General features: G+C 38.7%; 1 protein-coding gene across 1 annotated transcript in view; it reads left to right on the top strand.

The window, feature by feature from the left end:
- The window catches only part of ELP2 (elongator acetyltransferase complex subunit 2), a gene marked incomplete in the record, with an annotated part of 749,242 nt that overhangs the window by 393,670 nt on the left and 334,929 nt on the right, over positions 1-20,643 (top strand). The window contains 1 exon segment of the mRNA XM_053714582.1: positions 14,077-14,226. Within this exon segment, the coding sequence (XP_053570557.1) occupies positions 14,077-14,226 (150 nt within the window).

Raw genomic sequence — 20,643 nt, 5'->3', positions numbered from 1 at the left:
GACAAAGGTTCCCTTCTTGGGAACTCTGATAGATTCTATAGCCATGAAGATTTTTCTGACGGAGGTCAGAAAGTCAAAGATTCTAAATACATGCCGAGCTCTGCCGAGCTCTTCAGTCCAATCCTCGGCCATCAGTGGCTCAGTGCATGGAGGTAATTGGATTGATGGTGTCGGCAATGGACATCATTCCGTATGCTCAATTTCATCTCAGACCACTGCAACTGTGCATGCTTGGTCAGTGGAATGGGGATTATGCAAATTTATCTTCTCAGATAAATATGGACCAGGAGACCAGAGACTCTCTTCTTTGGTGGTTGTCGCCGGATCATCTGTCCCAAGGGACGTGTTTCCGCAGACCCTCGTGGGTGATAGTGACATCGGACGCCAGTCTACTACGCTGGGGTGCAGTCTGGAATTCCCTGAAGGCTCAGGGTGTATGGACTCAGGTGGAGTCTCTACTTCCAATCAATATTCTGGAATTGAGAGCAATATTCAATGCGCTTCAGGTGTGGCCTCACTAGGCTTCGGCCAAATTAATCAGATTCCAGTCGGACAACATAAAGACTGTGGCTTAAATCAATCATCAGGGAGGAATGAGGAGTTCCTTAGCAATGACAGAAGTATCCAAGATAATTTGATGGGTGAAGGCCCACTCTTGTTACCTGTCATTAATCCACATCCCAGGAGTGGACAACTGGCAAGCAGACTTTTTAAGCTGACAGGCATTTCATCCGGGGCAGTGGGAACTCCATCCGGAGGTCTGTGCCTCACTGATTCTCGATGGGGCAGACCGGAATTGGATCTGATGGCGTCTTGACAGAATGCCAAGCTCCCAAGATACGTATCCAGGTTGAGGGATCCTCAGGCCGAACTGATAGATGCCTTGGCAGTGCCTTGGTCGTTCAACCTAGCTTATGTGTTTCCACCGTTTCCTCTCCTTCCCCGGGTGATTGCTCGGATCAAACAGGAGAGAGTTTCAGTAATTGTAATCGCGCCTGCGTGGCAACGCAGGACTTGGTATGCATATCTAGTGGACATGTCCTCTCTTCCTTCATGGAAACTTCCAGTGAGACAGGACCTTCTCATTCAAGATCCTTTTCAACATCCAAATCTAATTTCTCTGCAGCTGACTGCTTGGAGATTGAACGCTTGATTTTATCTAAGCGGGGGTTCTCTGATTCGGTCATCGATACTTTGATTCAGGCACATAAGCCTGTCACTAGACTGATCTATGATAAGATATGGCGTAAATATCTTTTTTGGTGTGGATCCAAGGGCTACTCATGGAGTAAAGCTAGGATTCCCAGGATTCTGGCTTTTCCTTAAGAAGGATTGGAGAAAGGGTTATCTGCGAGTTCCTTAAAGGGACAAATTTCTGCCTTGTCAATTTTGCTACACAAACGTTTGGCAGATGTTCCAGACGTTAAGTCTTTTTGTCAGGCTCTAACCAGAATTAAGCCTGTGTTTAGACCAATTGCTCCACCCTGGAGTTTGAATCTAGTTCTTAATGTTCTTCAAGGGGTTCCGTTTGAACCCATGCAATGTCCTAGCCCTTCTTCTAAGAAGGAGCGTATGTTGCATAACCTGGACGTGGTCTGTGCCCTGAAGTTTTACTTGCAGGCGACTAAGGATTTCCGTCAATCAACTTCATTATTCATTGTTTTCTCTGGAAAGCATAGGGGTCAGAAAGCTACGACTACCTATCTTTCTTTTTGGCTGAAGAGTATCATCCGTCTGGCATATGAGACTGCTGGACAGCAGCCTCCTGAAAGAATTACGGGATGCTTCTGTTGAACAGATTTGCAAGGCTGCGACTTGGTCGTCTCTTCGCACTTTTTCCAAATTTGATACTTTTGCTTCTTCTGAGGCTGGTTTTGGGAGAAAGGTTCTTCAAGCAGTTGTGCCTTCCGTTTAGGTTCCTGTCTTGTCCCTCCCTTTCATCCGTGTCCTGTAGTTTTGGTATTGTATCCCACAAGTAAGGATGAAATCCGTGGAATCGTCATATCTTGTAGAAGAAAAGGAAATTGATGCTTACCTGATAAATTTGTTTCTTCTACGATATGACGAGTCCACGGCCCACCCTGTCATTTTTAAGACAGGTTTAGATTATATTATATTTTTTATAAACTTCAGTCACCTCTGCACCTTTGGCTTTTCCTTTCTCTTCCTAACTTCGGTCGAATGACTGGAGGTAGAGGGAAGGGAGGAGCTATATATACAGCTCTGCTGTGGTGCTCTTTGCCACTTCCTGTTAGCAGGAGGATAAATCCCACAAGTAAGGATGAAATCCGTGGACTCGTCATATCGTAGAAGAAACAAATTTATCAGGTAAGCATACATTTCCTTTTTAAACAAAGTTTTCATTTACTTTTATTATCTAATTTGCTTAATTGTTTCATGTACGTTGTTGAAAATCTTACCTAAGTAGGCTGAGGAGCAGCAGTGCACTACTAGGAACTAGCTGTTGATTGGTGGCTGCAGATATATGCCTCTTGTCATTGGCTCACCCTATGTGTTCATCTTGCTTGCAGTAGTGCATTGCTGCTCCTTAAACAAAGGATACCAAGAGAATGAAGCAAATTTAATAAAATAAGTAAATTAGAAAGTTGTGTAAAATTTGGACGGTGTGATTATTATTTGAACACTTTTTTGATCCAAAAAGGTGTTGAGGGACACCAAAAATATTACTATGGGGGGGGGGTGACACCATGAGTTATCGCACCGGGTGACACCAACCCTAGTGACGCCACTGCATCTAGTAGTATAATGAAAGCCATGGGTGGCGGATTTAAATGGCGCAATGCGAGAAATAAAAAATAAGTTGTAAAGAACAAAAAAATAATTTGCGATTTGGCTAGTGGAGGTAATAAGATTACATTATAACTATTATAATATAGTTGTGTTTACTATCCCTTTTCTTCGCTATACAATAGACTGGAAGGTACAGGGAAATAGGAGGTATCTTAAAGCTCTTAGTGTAGGATGTCTTTGCCTCCTCCTGGTGGCTAGGTGATAAATTCTCACCACTAAGAAAGAAAGGAATTTATCAGTTAAGTTAAGAACAAATTATATTATGCGTGCGAATTATCAATTAAAGAGATTTTGATATTTTCTTTTGCAAGATGTACCGAGTCCACGGATTCATCCTAACTTGTGGGATATTGTCCTTCCTGACAGGAAGTAGCAAAGAGAGCACCACAGCAGAGCTGTCTATATAGCTCCCCCCTTAACTCCACCCCCCAGTCATTCTCTTTGCTGGTTCTGAGCAGGAAGGGTAAAGAGAAGAGGTTTTAAACTGCTAGTTTTATTTTATCTTCAATCAAGTGTTTGTTATTTTTAAATGGTACCAGTGTTGTACTATTTACTCTCAGGCTTCAAGGGTGGTCCCGCTTCCTCTTCCCTTGCTGCAAAGCAAGAGGGGAACTTTGCTCAATCCAAGCCAACCTGGAGACCTAATCAGGCTCGGAACAAGGGTAAACAGGCCAAAAAGCTTGCTGCTGCCACTAAGACAGCATGAAGGGGTAGCCCCCGATCCGGGAGCGGATCAAGTAGGGGACAGACTTTCTCTCTTTGCTCAGGCCTGGGCAAGAGACGTTCAGGACTCCTGGGCCCGTAGAAATTGTAACCCAGGGGTATCTCCTAGATTTCAAAGATTCTCCTCCTAGGGGGAGGTTCCATCTTTCTCAATTGTCTGTAAACCAGACAAAAAGAGAGGCGTTCTTACGCTGTGTAGAAGACCTTTTTACCATGGGAGTGATCTGCCCAGTTCCGAAAACAGAACAGGGGCAAGGTTTCTACTCCAATCTGTTTGTGGTTCCCAAAAAAGAGGGAACCTTTAGACCAATTCTAGATCTCAAGATCCTAAACCAATTCCTAAGAGTTCCATCCTTCATTCTGACTATTTTACCAATGATCCAGGAGGGTCAATATATGACTACCGTGGATCTAAAGGATGCGTATCTACACATTCCTATCCACAAAGATCATCACCAGTTCCTCAAGTTTGCCTTTCTGGACAGGCATTACCAGTTTGTGGCTCTTCACTTCGGGTTGGCCACGGCGCCAAGAATCTTCACAAAGGTGCTAGGGTCCCTTCTGGCGGTCCTAAGGCCGAGGGGCATAGCAGTGGCACCTTATCTAGACGACATCTTAATTCAAGCATTGACTTTCCAACTTGCCAAGTCTCACACGGACTTAGTGTTGGCCTTTCTAAGATCTCATGGGTGGAAGGTGAACGTGAAAAAGAGTTCTTATTCCTCTCACAAGAGTTCCATTCCTGGGAACTCTGATAGATTCGGTGGACATGAAAATATTTCTGACGGAGGTCAGGAAATCAAAGATTTTAACCACCTGCCGAGCTCTTCATTCCATTCCTCGGCCGTCAGTGGCTCAGTGTATGGAGATAATCGGATTTATGGTAGCGGCAATGGACATAGTTCCGTTTGCTCACTTGCATCTCAGACCACTGCAACTATGCATGCTTAAACAATGGAATGGGGATTATGCAGATTTATCTTCTCAGATATATCTGGATCAAGAGACCAGAGACTCTCTTCTTTGGTGGTTGTCACAGGATCACCTGTCCAGGGGAATGTGTTTCCGCAGGCCAGCGTGGGTTATTGTGACGACGGACGCCAGCCTACTGAGCTGGGGTGCACTCTGGAATTCCCTGAAAGCACAGGGTATGTGGACTCAGGAGGAGGCCCTCCTACTAATAAATATTCTGGAATTAAGAGCGATATTCAATACTCTTCAGGCGTGGCCTCAGCTGGCTTCGGCCGGATTCATCAGTTTTCATTCGGACAACATCACGACTGTATCTTAGGAAAAACAAGGGAGGGGGCACCCTAATAGGGGATAATCTATAAATACTAGTAAATATATTGGTATAAGTACTAAGTAGTCTTATACAAGAAATTTGGCAGCAGGAAAGGTGTATATCAGCCCCAATGAGAGAGTGGGGGTAAACAAGAGCAATAGTAAAACAGGTCACTAGACCTCAAAAGACAATACCTCAGAGTAGTTTGTAAGATGATATTGTAGTGGTAATGCTATTAATTAGTAGCACCAGGATACATTGATAGGGTATAGTAATATAATAAAAAATGTCAAAGTAATATTTGGTGAAATAAATGAAATAGTATAGATAGTATATTAATATTAATAAAAATATATATGAATAATAATAAAAATAATAATAAGTCTCTGAGAGGGAGATCAAGGCAGCTATCTGTGGAGATCCAGGCCTGGATCCAAAGCAGCAATCTACAAAGACAAGAGGAGACAGAAGCGCCACATGGCCCAATATTGTTTGGTCCAAAAACAGATTGATATGTATACAGGGAGTAAACTCACATTTGTGAAAGCACCTCAATTAGTGCTATGGAGACAGTCTGGGATCTATTACAGTCACCCAGGAAACCAACTTCCGGTAGTGATGTGGTGTCTGTTTCAGAACGACAAAAAGAAACACAGGTGCCTATATGGCCTAGTATTGCCTTAACACAGGTGAATCAATGTGGTAGAAGGGAATGGTACTCACAATAGTTGTAGCATCTTAAAGTTCTTCAGGGGGTTCCGTTTGAACCCATGCATTCCATAGATATTAAGCTTCTATCTTGGAAAGTTCTGTTTCTAGTTGCTATCTCTTCAGCTCGAAGAGTTTCTGAACTATCTGCATTACAATGTGACTCGCCTTATCTTGTTTTCCATGCTGATAAGGTGGTTTTGCGTACCAAACCTGGGTTCCTCCCTAAGGTTGTTTCTAACAGGAATATCAATCAGGAAATTGTTGTTCCTTCTCTGTGTCCTAATCCTTCTTCTAAGAAGGACCGTCTGTTGCACAACTTGGACGTGGTTCGTGCCTTGAAGTTTTATTTGCAGGCAAAGATTTTCGCCAATCATCTTCTTTGTTGTCTATGCTGGAAAGCGTAGAGGTCAAATGGCTACGGCTACCTCTCTTTCCTTTTGGCTGAAAAGTATCATCCGTTTGGCTTATGAGACTGCTGGACAGCAGCCTCCTGAAAGAATTACAGCTCACTCCACTAGAGCGGTGGCTTCCACATGGGCTTTTAAAAATGATGTTTCTGTTGAACAGATTTGTAAGGCTGCGACTTGGTCTTCACTTCATACCTTTTCAAAATTTTACAAATTTGATACTTTTGCTTCTTCGGAGGCTATTTTTGGGAGAAAGGTTTTGCAAGCAGTGGTGCCTTCCGTTTAGGTTCCTGTCTTGTCCCTCCCTTCATCCGTGTCCTAATGCTTTGGTATTGGTATCCCACAAGTTAGGATGAATCCGTGGACTCGGTACATCTTGCAAAAGAAAACAGAATTTATGCTTACCTGATAAATTTCTTTCTTTTGCGATGTACTGAGTCCACGGCTGCGCCCTGTCTATTCAAGACAGATAGTATTTTTTATGTAAACTTCAGTCTCCTCTGCACCTTATAGTTTCTCCTTTTCTTCCTTGGCCTTCGGTCGAATGACTGGGGGTGGAGTTAAGGGGGGAGCTATATAGACAGCTCTGCTGTGGTGCTCTCTTTGGTACTTCCTGTCAGGAAGGACAATATCCCACAAGTTAGGATGAATCCGTGGACTCGGTACATCGCAAAAGAAAGAAATTTATCAGGTAAGCATAAATTCTGTTTTTCTATAAAAGAGTGCTGTGTACTACTTTTCAGATGGGAAAAATATTGATTTCTATCTTCTTGAAGTGATTGGAAACCGTCTTTTTAGGGATATACTTTCAGAGGCATACGCTCCTACTAAAAATGTGCATATGTGTATATATTTGTATGAATTTTGTGATTGATTTTTGGCTGTCACATAATACAGAGTAAATTGAATTAAAGAGACATTAAACCCAATTTTTTTCTTTCTTGATTCAGATAGAAAATATAATTTTAAACAAAATTCCAATTTACTTCTATTATCTAATTTGCTTCATTCCCTTGATATGCCTCGTATGATTGGCTCACCCATGTGCATTTCTATTTCTTCAACAAAGGATATCTAAAGAATGAAGCAAATTAGATAATAGAAGTAAATTGGAATGTTGTTTAAAATTGTATTTTCTATCTGGATCATGAAAGAAAAAATTTGGGTTTAATGTCCCTTTAACTTTCAAATTTGACAGAAAAAATAGAGGATGGAGGGGCAACCTATAATTTTGTTTTAATTAAAAAAATCTATTTAAGTTGTTATTAAAGTAATGTTTATTTTTTCTCCCAATAAAGTAAAGCAGACACGTTGTCTAAATATGAATGATAATGGAGATATTTCATCTATCAATAATTTCATTATTGTGATTTAAATTTATTTGATATAAATCAAATCCACCATGCTTTAGTCTTAACGTGTTGAGAACTGTATGTGATAGAGACAGGGAAAATAGATTGAAACGGCTATGTGAGTATTATAAATTATTTGTATAGTACTTATTTTGGATATCAAAATCAGAATTACTAATAATACTAATAAATGTAATACGTCCTCATTAACTGGGTTAACATTTTGAGGGTTCATTTTTTTTTAACTTGGTACCATATTCAATAGACAGTACTATCCATTGTTTTTTTTCCATGAATATTGTAAAACATCTTAGTCTTGAAGATGTGTTGTACATATATACTAGGTTATTAGACTTGATTAATTTAATCTTCCTGCAACCAAACTGGTTACAAATACCTTTTAATATATGTATGTCTGTGGCATGAAATTACAAGCATGGCGAAATTGCTACCAATGCCCTTTTAATTAGTCATTTAAAATAAGACAAGAGGTATTGCTGCATCCACTCTTCAATGATTTATTTTATGCTAAGATGATCATCCTTTTGTGTGACTGTTATGCTAATCAGAACAGGGCAGATGGCAATCAGAACTGCTGCACATTAGAGATGATTGCTGCAGAAGTCCAACTGGCACTTCTCTATTTTATTTATAAAACTTATGATACTCCTGCTGTCAAGGCGACATGCTGCCGATATAGAGCACAGCATCAGATCATTTCATTAAGAATGCCCTGCACCTTTTAACATGCCATTTGCACATAATAAAGTAGAAGCTTAAAATGCAGATTAAAGAGTGCATTTTTTATTATTTTTTTGCTTGAATTAGAAATCACAGGATATATTTAACTGATTACCACACCATTTGCTATGGAATCATTCAATTAAAGATTCTCACATACAGGTAAGAATTACAAATTTCACAGGAGCAAATGCAAACTCAGCATTTGTAATACCAGTTCAGTTTTGTATGCATCATCTCTTAATTGAGACCTATTTATTTTAACTACCCTGTGTAGTGTGCAATTGTAAAAATTGTTTCTTTTTTTGAGCGACAGAAAACCTAGCGCTTCAAAATTCTGTTTCTTACCCTATAAATGTCACCAAATCTTACAGTACATAGTTGACAGACAAGAAAAGTTAGATGATTCACATGTCTTCAGAGATCCATTGGGGTGACGTCAGCAAACCTTCCAACTGTCCTACCTACAGCTATCCTGTCAATAGTTAAAGCATCTTTATTGTCTATTTTTTACTTGCCAATGTTTTCCTACTGACTACTGGGTTCATAATTATGTCTACCCATAATGACTTTATCCCTTATCTTCCAGGGTTTCTCTTTTATTATATGAGCTGATGCAGTTGTTGATTTTGATAGCATTGCATATAGGCATTAATTTATGGCAATCACAAGGTGTTCTATGGTAGTTTTTTTTTTTTTTTGGGGGGGGGGGGGGGGGGGCTTGCTTAGGGTGAGTCTAACTTGGTATTTGGCATTATTAATTTCAGACTGTCAAGGGTATTGGTCCCTAGAATATGTCTAATGCGTTTTCTTCTCCAACAATGTAGAATCAACTTTCTTAACACCATGGATAAGCAAAAACAGCTCTCTGAGTAAAAAAAAAGTGGGGATAAGATAATCCCAGCAATAATTTACAAGTGAAAATGCTATTAATTAACAATAGTGAATCAATAATAAAATCATAGGAACAATCAGAAAAAATAAAGCTGTAATAATGGTAAATCATTTGATAGAAATTCGTTGCTGCATCAGAATAATCTAATACATAGCAATTGTGTTTTCTAGTAAAAGGTTATAAAATATATTTCAGTCTCATGTACTTGGTTTATGCAAAGCAAAATCTAAAAAAAAATCAAGCAAAACAATTAATGCACCAGTGTCTGTGTGAAGTAGTTTAGAGATGTGTGTGTGTATATATATATATATATATATATATATATACATACACACAATATTTGTGTGTATGTATGTGTGTGTGTATATATATATATATATATATATATATATATGTGTATATGTGTATATATATATATATATATATATATATATATATATATATATATATATACACACACACACACAGGTGTATGCAAAAGTTTAGGCACCCCTGACATTTTCCATGATTTTTATTTAAATAATTGGGTGTTTGGATCAGCAATTTCATTTTGATCTATCAAATAACTGAAGGACACAGTAATATTTCAGTAGTGAAATGAGGTTTATTGGATTAACAGAAAATGTTCAATATGCATCAAAACAAAATTAGACAGGTGCATAAATTTGGGCACCCTTGTCATTTTGTTGATTTAAATACCTGTAACTACCTAGCACTGATTAATTGAAACACACAATTGGTTTGGTGAGCCCATTAAGCCTTGAACTTCATAGACGGTGCATCCAATCATGAGAAAATGTATTTAAGCTGGCCAATTGCAAGTTGTTGTTCTCTTTGACTCTCCTCTGAAGAGTGGCAACATGGGGGCCTCAAAACAACTCTCAAATTACCTGAAAACAAAGATTGTTCAACATTATGGTTTAGGGGAAGGTTACAAAAAGCTATAGCAGAGATGTAAGCTATCAGTGTCCACTGTGAGGAACATAGTGAGGAAATGGAAGACCACAGGCACAGTTCTTGTTAAGTTCGTGTTCGCGCCTCAGGAGGAACTTGTATCCGCCATAGGCGGCCTGTCTACGGAATCCCTGGGATCAGACCAGGAGAGGCTGATCATGTGGGACAGCACTTCTACTTGGGGTCCGGTGGTGAGTCAAAGAGTAGCTGGACTGACAAAGGTGGGAAGAACTCTGTCGCAAAGAGCACTACAATCTTGTGTACATACTTGCATCCAACATGTTCCTTTATATAAACAAGTCCAGATAGAGACTCACGCCCAAACTACATGCTCGCCACCTTACAAGAAAACAGCAATAGATGACACTGAAGGATCATTATGGCCTTTACATGATCTTCTGTATTTTATGAGGAAAGCCTTGTACCTAGAAGAAAAGCCACGTCTGCTTGGGAGTATGCAGAAAGGCGCCTTGGCTATTACTTTTGCAGGTGAAGAGTGGTATGAATCACAAGTAACGCTGCTCTCTCCTCCCGATGTAGAGCCTACCCTCCTGCTTTTTACAGAGACTTTCAGGCCAGCAGTCTTTTTTGGGATGATCCTTAGCAGACCCGTAATCACCCTGAGGACATATGCATTTGCCCCGCAGGCACAGAAGAAAGGTGAGGGTTAGAAATCTGGACACTTTTGTGAAACACCATCCTGGCCTAACATTGATCAAGCTTGTTACTGGTCAGCTTATGGTCGCTGGACAGACTCTCATATTCTCGTAACCACATCTGTTTCTGCAACTATCTCAAGAGGATGGGTGACATGTTGCTGTTTATCTTACAATACCTTATAATGTTTATATTAGCATAGTTACAGATCTCTTTTATATCTCTAGGTCTACTAGGATCAATATTTTATATAGCTTGAGATCATTTTTATGGTTGTTTGTAATTAGCACGATTCAGCCTGTATTACAATGTATGTCTCCACAATATAGTTATGTTCTCAAAACTACATATTTTAGCATCAGCATAACTCAGACTCCCTTCCTATGCTATACCTGCTTTAAAAGATTATGTTACTCAGTTTGTGCTCGATTGCATGTTGGATTTATATATCTAATACTGTAGGGCATAGGGCCCATGCCCTGTGGTAGATCTATTATCTCTTTGTCCACCCATGTAATCACGGTGTAGCCTATCAGAGATTGTCTTACTTACAAGTCTCTTTTATGAGAATCCTACATATGTGTTATGGTGTCTGAATTAATACTAATCCCTGTGGTGAACTAATACTGAGATAGCCAAATACATAGGAGCTAACATTTTATCTAAAAACTCCTACTATAATTGGCTTCCCCCATTTTATCATGAAGTGAATACTTATGTTATATTACAGACCAGTCTAACATGTTTCAAATGCCTATGTATCTTCTTAAGCTTCCTTACCTGCTGAGCAATTCCTTCTGTACTATCAGCAATTATTCCCTTGCCATAGCTTTCAACTTATATCACCAATCACATTCAAATGACCACCTCCTGCCCCCCACCCCTATTTCTATATAATGTACCTCCTTGTTCAGGAGGGCCACTCACGCGGTTTATCTGAATTGTACCGCAACTCTAAATAATAAAAGTATTAATGTGACATTCCTTAATCTCGCCTATATTGTGTCACTAGTTATATATGTCTATAGAATGTCTCAGCTGAGAGATTCCTTCTAAGCATACAGTACTTAACGCTTCTTGCAGCCCCTAGGGAATCTCTTAATTTTTTCTATTACAAAAACTAGTCATGCATGTCTACAAAATGTTTCCCTTAAACCTCACAAGCATTAATGTAGCACTCATTAAACTCATTTATGTGGTAACATAAGTATACGGTATATCTATGGAGTGTTTCAAGAAATAAGGGAATCTCTTAATTCTCTATGTTATAAAATTAGTCATGCATGCCTGCTGAACGTCTCAAAGCTAAACTAAATTTAAAAATGTGAGGTATTTAATCTGTATGTCTAAATTTCTTTGTGTTACAATGTTTATGACTATATCTCTGAAAGTATATTGGACATAATTTTGTTTTGTTTTTTCTTTCTATATTAACATACTTCTTGAAACATGACATATTTGTTGTAACCTGTTTTCAACCTCAATAAAAATATGTTTAAAAAAAAAAAAAAAAAACAGTCCACAGACCACCTCCAAAGACCTACAACATCATCTTGCTGCAGATGGTGTCACTGTGCATCGTTCAACAATTCAGCGCACTTTGCACAAGGAGAAGCTGTATGGGAGAGTGATGCAGAAAAAGCCTTTTCTGCACACACGCCACAAACAGAGTCGCTTGAGGTATGCAAACGCACATTTGGACAAGCCAGCTTCATTTTGGAAGAAGGTGCTGTTTGCTGATGAAACAAAGATTGAGTTATTTGGTCATAACAAGGGGCGTGCATGGTGTCAAAAGAACACAGCTTTCCAAGACAAACACTTGCTACCCACAGTAAAATTTGGGGGATGTTCCATCTTGCTGTGGGGCCAGTGCCGGTACTGGGAATCTTGTTAAAGTTGAGGGTCACATAGATTCCACTCAATATCAGCAGATACTTGAGAATAATGTTAAGGAATCAGTCACAAAGTTGAAGTTACGCCGTGGCTGGATATTTCAACAAGACAACAACCCAAAACACTGCTCAAAATTTGCTCTGGCATTTATGCAGAGGAACAAATACAATGTTCTGGAATGGCCATCCCAGTCCCCAGACCTGAATATCATTGAAAATCTGTGGGGTGATTTGAAGCGGGCTGTCAATGCTCGGCAACCATCAAACCTAACTGAATTGGAGATCTTTTGCAAGGAGGAATGGTCCAAAATACCTTCGTTCAGAACCCAGACACTCATTACAGTCTATAGGAAGCATCTAGAGGCTGTTATTTCTGCTAAAGGAGGCTCTACTAAATATTGATACAATATTTCTGTTGGGGTGCCCAAATTTATGCACCTGTCTTATTACGTTTTGATGCAAATTGCACATTTTCTGTTAATCCAATGAACCTCATTTCACTACTGAAATATTACTGTGTCCTTCAGTTATTTGATAGATCAAAATTAAATTGCTGATCCAAACACCCAATTATTTATAAATGAAAATTATGGAAATTGTCAGGGGTACCTAAACGTTTACATACAACTGTGTGTATGTATATATATATATATATATATATATATATACATACACAGACATACTCACACATGTATATGTATGTCTCTATGTTAAAGCCCTTTGCAGCCTGTTTTCTCCCAACACCTGAGACCTGATATCTTTGAGCCTTTATAACTTTTTAATGCAATTTTTTATTATTAGATATTATTATGAGTATAACTGTACTTAACAATGTATTTTTTGTGTTTTTTATGCATTTTTTTAGTCAAGCTTAACAGTTAACCAGAACTCTGAAGTTGCACTATCTCAATGCGCGTTAAATTCAGTTGTGCTTGAGCGAACACCTTTACTTTCAACTTGTAATAGGTGCTTTACTTCTGATGTGCACAAAGAGCCACAATAAACCCCTTTTTGCTTGCACGCCACTCGTAATCTAGCCCTTAGTAATTACTAAGTACAAGCTCAATGTTAAATAGAAGTAGAAATAGAAATTTAGACTTTTAATCCAAACCATTGAAAGCAAGTTATAATACTGAAACATCACACATCATCATCATCATCATCATCATCATCATCAACAACAACAACATTATAATCAGACCTATGGTCCTACAGCACCTCTAGACCACCACATATTTTAAAATAAATGTACAGGGCCAGCTTCTTCATGTGGCCTCTTTGTCCACCATGTGGGCCTATTAATAGAGGTTTAGGAGGAGAGTGGTAGATCTAGCCAGGCAGATATTACAAATATTGGACTTATTTTCTTATAAAAACAGAAGCATTCAGAAAAACTCAGCCAGTAACTTACTTACACAGTGAGTAAGCACCACAATATTAGTCTGGATCAAGTTTACTTTTGTTTTTCTTCTATTGACTTGCTTAAATACAGCAAATGGTGCAGATGCAGACATTAAAAAAAAACAAGCAAAATGGTTAGATTTTGTCAAACAACATTAAAATGCAGAATGCTTTTTAATAATTTATTTGAAATTAATTATGTATTAAACCATGTTTCTTAATATGTCTTATTGTATTGTTTTCATAGGATGAATGGGTTCCTATGGTTGTGATTTCAGGACATTTCAATAGTGTGCAGGGTCTGCAGTGGGATCCCGATGGACAGTTTGTGATTACAGTTGGTGCTGATCAAACCACAAGACTATTTGGTCCATGGAAGAGAAAAGGACATTCTCAGGTATGAACTTAACTCACATAATGATATCCAAAAACTGTCCACAGCACCAGGTTCCTTGTTTAATCTTTATTAAGACAGTTAAAAGTGGGTAATCCCCTTAGTCATGCTATGAGTTGCAATACATGTGTTAAAACCACTATTTTTTGCGCCAGTCAACCTCTAGTTGTACAATGGCTCCCTCTAGTTAGCATTATTTCCAATGGTTTCTGTATACACATTAAACGCACTTTGTAAAATTTTTGGCAATTTGTTTGCACATAGAGATATTTTGTTCCAGTATTTTATCAATCTTTCCATTACTACATTACTGGTTATATTCAAACAGTGGATAAATAAGACCAGGATACCTACACATAAAGAGAGCGAATAATAGAGCAAGAAATATGAATATGGCATTTTATACTTTTAACCACTCTCAGTAATGGGGGCTAAGGAAGAAATAATGAAACCAATGAACTATACATTAATATAAACACAATGAAAGCAAAATAGACCTGAAAATTAATGTTTAACAAAAATTTAGAATACATTTGAAAAAATTTGAAAAAACAGGCTAAGTTATAATCTTTGTTGAGACCTTTTATGGTTAACGTGTCTAGTTTGTGGATCCACCACATTTCTTTTTGTTTCAATAATTGCCCCTGTCCATGCCATTCCTAGGAGTTGTAATGTGGTCAATGACCTGCCATCTCAATTGGCTTATACCATGGCCTTTCTCTAGGAAATGCTTGGACAGGGGGGTCTCCAATTTTTTGCACCTGATATTAGAACGGTGCTGGCTCATACGGTCCCTTACTTTGCGTATGGTCTCACCTAAATATACAAGGGAACATGGACATTTGATAAGGTACACAACATGAGAAGTTTCTCAAGTATAAAACCCAATTATGTCATACTTTTTACCACTATGTGGGTGATAGAAATTAGGCCCCTTAATGATCGAACAAGGGTAACTACCCTTCTGTTTAGTACCAATTAGTGTCTATTTATATTCCTTGCTAGGCCCACATTAGTTTTTATTAAATTATCTTTTATAGTCTTAACCCTCCTGAATGCCATCAGTGGGGGGTCCTTAAATAGCGCTACTTGTTGATTACAATCACTTAGGATGTGCCAATTATTTTATATAATTTTAAGGACTTTGTCACTAATGGGGCTATATTGGGACAAACAAACCATCATGTTATATTTTTCTTTTTTTTTATATTTCTTTATATGGTTTTTTATTTCCTCTATTTTGCTTTGTATTAGACTGGGGTGGTACCCTCTGTCTAGAATGTCATTTCCGGCATTCTAGTTTTACAATACATCTCTCTACTTACAATCCTCCTTACTCTGAACAGTTGGCTCTTTGGTAATGAATTAACAATATTTCTTGGATGGAAGCTATCATATTGAAGTAGGGTATTTTTATCCATGTCTTTAACATATAAATCAAATCCCAGGGTGTTACCGTTTTTATATACCTTTGTATCCAGAAAGGATACTGTCTCCTCGCTATATGTCACAGTGAACTCTAGATCCCTTACCATGGAATTAAGTTAATTTACAAAGTCCAACAGGGTTCCAATGTCACCCCATCACACGCCAAACACGTCGTCAATATACCTCCAACATATTCCTCCGTTTTCTTTGAATTTCTCATGTTCATAAACTATCCTTTCTTCAAATTCATTCATGAAGAGGTTGGCGTATGATGCGGCTGTATTGGAACTTGGGGCTTTTTTATGTCTTTATGGACTTTAGGGACAGTATAGAAAATAGGGTTACGTGGTGCGGACACATATAGGAACTTAGCCAATTATATATATATTGATATTGTTACAGTAATTAATGTATTATTATTATTATTATACTAGTTTATTATATCTATTTTTAAATGTATGTTATTCTGAATTTGTCATGTTTAAAGAGACATTAAATTCGAAATTATAGGGGCAGTGTACACTAATTGTCAAATATATGCATGTAATAGACTTTACTATAAAGAATAATATGCACATATACTGATCTAAAAATCCAGCATAAAACCTTTTAAAAACTTACTTAGAAGCTCCCGGCTTAGCACTGTTGATGAGGTTAGGCTGGGGCATCCAGTGAAAGGGGATGGGAAATCAGGAAGAGCAGATAATCCCCCCCTCCCCCTTCCCTGTATATAAAGACCCTATAGACAAACAGTAGCAGAAGGAGGCTTTAGACCTGGGTTTATAGCTGGCAATTTTGGGCTTGGTTAAGAGTCTGAAAATCATCACAATGTTATTAAAAATAAGCTAAATTTTACATTATTACAGAAACACTCGTAGATGTGCTATATAAATGGATAATCTACAAAAGTCTATGAGTAAGCGCCACTAGGGGGCGCGAAACGCGTAAGACCTCTGTCCACCCTGTCTGTCAGTCTGCCTTTTTATCTTTGTATATCGTCTTCAATAAAGGATTTATTTTTTTACGAAATTTTTTGTGGGTCTGTTCTGTAGTGCCTGCCACCTGTACCTTTTTTGCTGCCATTTCTACTGGTCTCATCCACCGGCTCTCGGCTACGGCTCTCCGTGAGTTACCTGGGGTCCTTCATCGTGTCCTCTCTTTGAGGAATCTACTTCCGGTTCATGCCGAGGACGCCTCAGCTGCGGCTACACTCTCTCTATTATCTATAAAACACGTATGCAAAGGAAAATCTAGTGTACACTGTCCTTTTAAACTTTAAGGATTGGATAGATTATGAAGTTTTAACAACATTGCAATGTTCTTATATTATATTTGTTTTGTTCTTGTGGTATCCTCTTTTAAAGAGTAATCCTAGGTAAACTCTGAAGCATGCACGTCTAACCATCTGACAATTTTATAGCATTGTTATACATAGTTATGAATGCTGCTGCCATAGAATGCTAAAGACGTGCACACTCCTATCAGCCTACCTAGTGTTACTCTTCAACAAAGGATACCAAGAGAGCAAAACAAATGTAAAGACTTTTTTTCTAGATAATACAGACTAGTTAAGACCCCCTTAGATATGGAGATGATACGCAGAAACGGACCCCTCCCCATTTACCACCCTTAAAACCTGCTAATATTAGAGCTTTGCTAACTTTTTGTTTTGTCCTCGCACTTGGTAAATATTACAGGGATAAAGTTAATCTTTTATGATTTACTTACAGTATATATATAAAAAAAAAAAAAACAATGTACTTTTCTTTTCAAATTTACCATTTTGTCTTCATCTCTGTGGTATAAGCAGGCTCGGGAGCATGCAAGCCTTAAACACTAAGTAACAGCAGTATGTGTGGGTACCTATATGTACAAGTGAAAATATATTATTAAACAAATACATTTTTCTCCGGACACATTTGTGCAGGGCAAGTGCAATCAGCAGGTGTCTGGTAGGAACGACAATAAATTCCAATCTGAGAAGATGCTTAGAAATGACAAGACAGCTATGTCCTACATATGTTTTCAAAGGAGAATAAAGAGTTAAATGGAAAAAAAAATAAAAAATATTTTTTCTTATTTTAGTATTGCACTGTTGCTTGCATATAACTGGGTTTAAACCCTGCAAATCAATTAAACACATAGTTAAAAGTCAGCTCTGGGGTAGCAATGCACTACTGCACTACAGGGGCCCAATAATTGAAAATTTGTCAGGTCAGATGTGAAAAGCCTCATCCACACTCACAGGAGCTGCCTTCAGGAGATTATCTTAAAAAAAAGGGTGTGTAACATCTTGCATGTTTTCACACAAAAACTCTTAATCTTTCAGTTTGAAAGAATAAACAGTGTGATCTACAGGGGGTAAATGTTGAGGGAATATGCCAGAACTGGCTGATAAATTACACCAACTAACTGAGAGGAAACTGATTTTATTTGAATTTCCTATTAAAAATACTAATTTCATATGGCTAGATTACGAGTTGTGCGTTAGGGTAAAAAAGCAGCGTTAACAGGTCCTAACGCTGTTTTTTTACGCCCGCTACTATTATGAGTCTTGAAGGTTTAGTGTCACCGCACACTTTTTTGGCCTTACCGCAAACCGACTTACGTAAACTTCATAAAGTCTATTTTCAATGGGACTTACATAGCGCCGGTATTACAAGTCTGTCCTGGGAGGCCAAAAAGTGAGCGGTACACCCTACCCCGTCAAGAGTCCTAACGCATTTAAAAGTCAGTAGTTAAGAGTTTTATGGTACAATGCTGTAACATAAAACTCATAACTAAAGTGCTAAAAAGTACACTAACACCCATAAACTACCTATTAACCCCTAAACCGAGGCCCTCCCACATCGCAAACACTATAATAATTTTTTTAACCCCTAATCTGCCGCTCCGGACATCGCCACAACTATAATAAACATATTAACCCCTAAACCGCCGCACTCCCGCCTTGCAAACATTAGTTAAATATTATTAACCCCTAATCTGCCGTCCCTAACATCGCCGCCACCTACCTACATTTATTAACCCCTTATCTGCCACCCCCAACGTCGCCACTATATTAAATTTATTAACCCCTAAACCTAAGTTTAACCCTAACACCCCCTAACTTAAATATAATTTAAATATATCTAAATAAAAATTACTATAATTAACTAAATTATTCCTATTTAAAACTAAATACTTACCTATAAAATAAACCCTAAGCTAGCTACAATATAACTAATAGTTACATTGTAGCTAGCTTAGGGTTTATTTTTATTTTACAGGCAAGTTTGTATTTATTTTATTAACTAGTTAGAATAGTTATTACATAGTTATTAACTATTTAATAACTACCTAGCTAAAATAAATACAAAAGTACCTGTAAAATAAAACCTAACCTACGTTACAATAACACCTAACACTACACTATAATTAAATTGCCCCAAAGTAATCAGCTCTTTTACCTGTAAAAAAAAATACAAACAACACCCCAACAGTAAAACCCACCCACCACCCACACAACCAACCCCCCAAAATAAAATACTATCTAAAAAAAATAAACTCCCCATTGCCCTGAAAAGGGCATTTGGATGGGCATTGCCCTTTAAAGGGCAGTTAGCTCTTTTGCGGCCCAAGCCCTAATCTAAAAAATAAAACCCACCCAATACACCTTTAAAAAAAAATAACACTAACCCCCTGAAGATCGACTTACAGTTCTGAAGACCGGACCTCCATCCTCAAGGAAGCGGCAGAAGTCTTCATCCAATGGGGCCGAAGTCCTCAACAAAGCTGGGAGAAGTCTTCATCCAAGCCGGCGAAGTGGTCCTCCAGACGGCATCTTCTATCTTCATCCATCCAACGCGGAGCGGCTCCATCTTCAAGACATCCGGCGTGGAGGATCCTCTTCAAACGACGGCTTCTTACTGAATGACGGTTCCTTTAATTAATCATCAAGTATGTAATAAAGTTGTAAGCTATGGAGGACTCTGATATGCTGGAGGAGACTCCCTTTTTATCTAAAACTACTGTGTATACTGTGAGGAGGTTCCGGTGGATCCGCCGTTACAACTCTGTTCCACAGGTTATGTCAATATTACTACTTCCAAAAAGAAGAAAGTACTTGGTACAACCGAGCCGTCTGAGACACCTCTGAGTGTTCTCCATCCTGCTTGGCGTGTTCCCTACAAGCATCTCCGATTACACATGCAGGGCACTACTAACCCTCCCGCGGGAGGGGCCCTTCGGCCTCCAGATTTCTCCGATCAGTTGCAGACGGTGGTCTCTGCGGCCATAAATGCAATGCCTAGGCCTACTAAGCGCAAGTGGAGGGTACGGCACAGCTATCCCTCTCAGGGGTCTTCGACTCCGCTGGATATCTCAGACAGATTATCCACGGAGAAGGACAATTCTGAATTGTCTGAGGGTGTCTCCTCTGAGGCGGAACTGGTTACTTCTAGGCCTCTGTCCACGGAGAAACCAGATTTCAAGTTTAAGATGGAGCATTTGCATTTCCTTCTGAAGGAAGTGCTTGCTACGCTGGAGGTTCTGGAGCCGAAGATACCGGAGGAACCTTCGATCCCTAAGTTGGATAGGTTTTACGAGGACAGGGTAGTGCCCCTGGCCTTCCGGTTCCTATCAAAATGGCGAACATTATTAAAAATGAGTGGGAGAAACTAGGTTTGCCTTTTTTCTCCCTCGTCTTCTTTTAAGAAGCTTTTTGCCATTTTCTCCCTCGTCTTCTTTTAAGAAGCTTTTCCCCGTTCCAGACGCGCAGCTTGAACTGTGGAGATAATCCAGTTAAAAGGGTTTGTCTAGGATCCTGGTTTCAGCAGCACTTAGCTCACCCACTAATGTTACACCTCTCTCCAAAGGGGAGTAACCATTAGTACAATAGAAAAAATAGGAGATCGTGGGTGGCGCTCAAAGAGCAGTCTGCTTCTGTATAAATCTTGATATAAATAATTTAATTAAAAGAAAAATTTTCAAGAAATTTTTTTTAAAAAAATG

The sequence above is a fragment of the Bombina bombina genome, chromosome 5 (genome assembly GCF_027579735.1).
Source record: "Bombina bombina isolate aBomBom1 chromosome 5, aBomBom1.pri, whole genome shotgun sequence".
Taxonomy (NCBI): domain Eukaryota; kingdom Metazoa; phylum Chordata; class Amphibia; order Anura; family Bombinatoridae; genus Bombina; species Bombina bombina.
The sequence above is the reverse complement of the archived record's forward strand: the minus strand, read 5'-3'. Positions and strand labels throughout refer to the sequence as shown.